The sequence below is a fragment of the Argentina silus genome (assembly GCF_951799395.1).
Source record: "Argentina silus genome assembly, chromosome: 3".
Lineage (NCBI taxonomy): Eukaryota > Metazoa > Chordata > Actinopteri > Argentiniformes > Argentinidae > Argentina > Argentina silus.
In genome coordinates, this window is record NC_139657.1 from 1711269 (window position 1) to 1713343 (window position 2075).

General features: G+C 53.0%; 1 protein-coding gene across 1 annotated transcript in view; it reads right to left on the reverse strand.

Annotated features, from left to right (window-relative positions):
- Positions 1 to 2075, reverse strand: part of rassf10a (Ras association domain family member 10a) — a 2306-nt gene extending 231 nt beyond the window's left edge. Inside the window, exons 1-2 of the mRNA XM_083665999.1 lie at positions 1878 to 2075; positions 1 to 1761 (exon numbers count right to left, since the gene is read on the reverse strand). The exon at positions 1 to 1761 is cut by the window's left edge and continues 231 nt beyond it. Of these exons, the coding sequence (XP_083522125.1) occupies positions 342 to 1761; positions 1878 to 1945 (1488 nt within the window). The 5' untranslated portion in view covers positions 1946 to 2075 and the 3' untranslated portion in view covers positions 1 to 341. The remainder of the gene's footprint in view (positions 1762 to 1877) is intronic.

Here is a 2075-nt window from a genome sequence, read left to right on the forward strand (position 1 = left end):
AGAAGAAAAAAAGCAAGCTGCATCAACTCCATAACGTGTGTTATGACGGTTTCCGCACAGTTGGCAGGCATGTGATGTTAATGACGCTCGTCAGTCTATACTGACTGACCTACTCACTGGTGAGAAGCCTGTTTCAAGACCAACTGTTTCTCATGGCATATTGAATACTGTGTGGACTGGCTATGATAGTAAGCTACGTACTGTATTGTTCTAACAGAGTGTCCATGGCATGCTGATGTCTTTTGGGAGAAAAAAACAAAATACATATTGACTGTTCACAACGTCACTGTCCCTGAGTTTCTGTATTGCATAAATGTTCAACAACAGTTCAAAGGAGCGAGTTATACCAGCGACTCGCAAACAGGTGTGTTATCCGAGTCCTGGCTGTGCATGGAGCTAAGTCCGGTGTCTGAGTCCTCATCGTTCGTGTTACAGGTCTTGGACAGACCCCTAGCCTGCTCCACCCAGCCACTGTTCTTCTCCAGGGAAGAAGGCACCATCTCCGTCTCGGTGAGGACAGAGATGTCGTTGTCAGCCTCCGGTAGTAGGCTCACCAGCTCGTTTAAATCCATCGAGTCCACCTTGGCGAGCAAATCCGTTAGTTCTCTCTCTTTCGCGTCCCACAACTCTTGGCTTAGGTCCAAGTCACCCCTGATAGCCTCTAAATCCGTGTTCAAACGCAGACCGATGTATAAACTGGTGTCCAGCTGCGTTTTGATTCTGTCCTCCTCTAGAACCACCTCGTTTTCTGATAAACTATCCACATCTGACTCGGGGGCGGCAGCGGCAGCGGCAGCGACGCCCGTCTGCGGCGCGGCAGCGGACAAACTGAGCTCCACAGACTCGGCTAAACTGTCCGTGTCTTTGCCCGAGAGCTCCTCTTGCCGTCGTTTCATCCACCGTTGGTTCAGTTCCTCCTGGATCTCACCCGTGATGCTCTCCATGAGAGCTTCACGCTCGGTCAGCTCCTCGTGAAGCCGCAGGACCTCCTCGCACCTGAGCGCGTACTCCTCGAACTGCGCGATGGCCTCCGCTGTGCACAGAACGTCCTTGTCCGCTGCCGCCGCGTCAGTCTCCGCGCTAGAATTCACCATGTATGTGTCCTGCACATAATTGATGCCGTGTCTCTTGATTCTGTCAAAGTGAACTTTCGCCTCATACCTCTCAATCTCCCGGTCCAGTTCTTTGATCCTCTGAATCTGCTGGCGGATGGTGTGATCCTGCGATATCACCAGGTGCACCAACGTCTCCATTTTCTCCACCGAGGATTTATCCTTACAGACGACCTCCTCTCTCTTCTTGTTGATTTTGTCCAACTTTCTAAAAGCTTTTCTGACAATTCGCCGCTGCTTCTCCTGGGAGATCACCATAGCAACGTTTGGCGTTCCCTTGGATACGCACGGGTTGTCTTTGCTCTGGACGACCCGCGCCTCGGCGCTCCGGGGCCCGTTGTTCGGTAAGGACGCCTCGTTTTTCACCAACACGAACCTCACGTTCTCCTGCTCGTCCCCCCACGCGCTCCAGAGACGGAGGATTTTCGTTTTGTTCGGTAAAGTCCTCTCGAAGCCTCTCCATTTCTCCACGACGCAGTAGGACTGCGGCGCGCCGCACAGCATCCCCGCCGACGCACCTTGCTGCAAGTTTTGGTCCTCCAGGAGAACTTTGACCACATCGGCGCAGGTGGTGCGCTTGGACAGCCCGGAGACCAGCTTCTCCTCCCGGCACACCCACACCGATATCTTGCAGTCTTCTGGCTCCATACTGGCGTTAAGAAAAACGATTAGCCCAACTCTCAATGGTTCAATGAAGTTAATGCTCTCTCCACTCTCAACTCGCTGGTGCCTGTGTTCATGCGTAGAGAGAAAAGTCACTCTCACCTAGGTTTGGAGCTGTCTTTATTCTCACATAGACAATTCATCATTCTGAGCGCAGTGTCTCCCTCCATTTCCACCCGTATTATTCCCGTGGTAGGCGCAGAGGCGCGGCGCGTCGTTCCGTAGCGCGGGGCATCACCACTCTCTTCGCGTAGAGCTGATTTTCCAGCGGAGGAGAAAAAGTGCGTCGTTCCTCCTCGC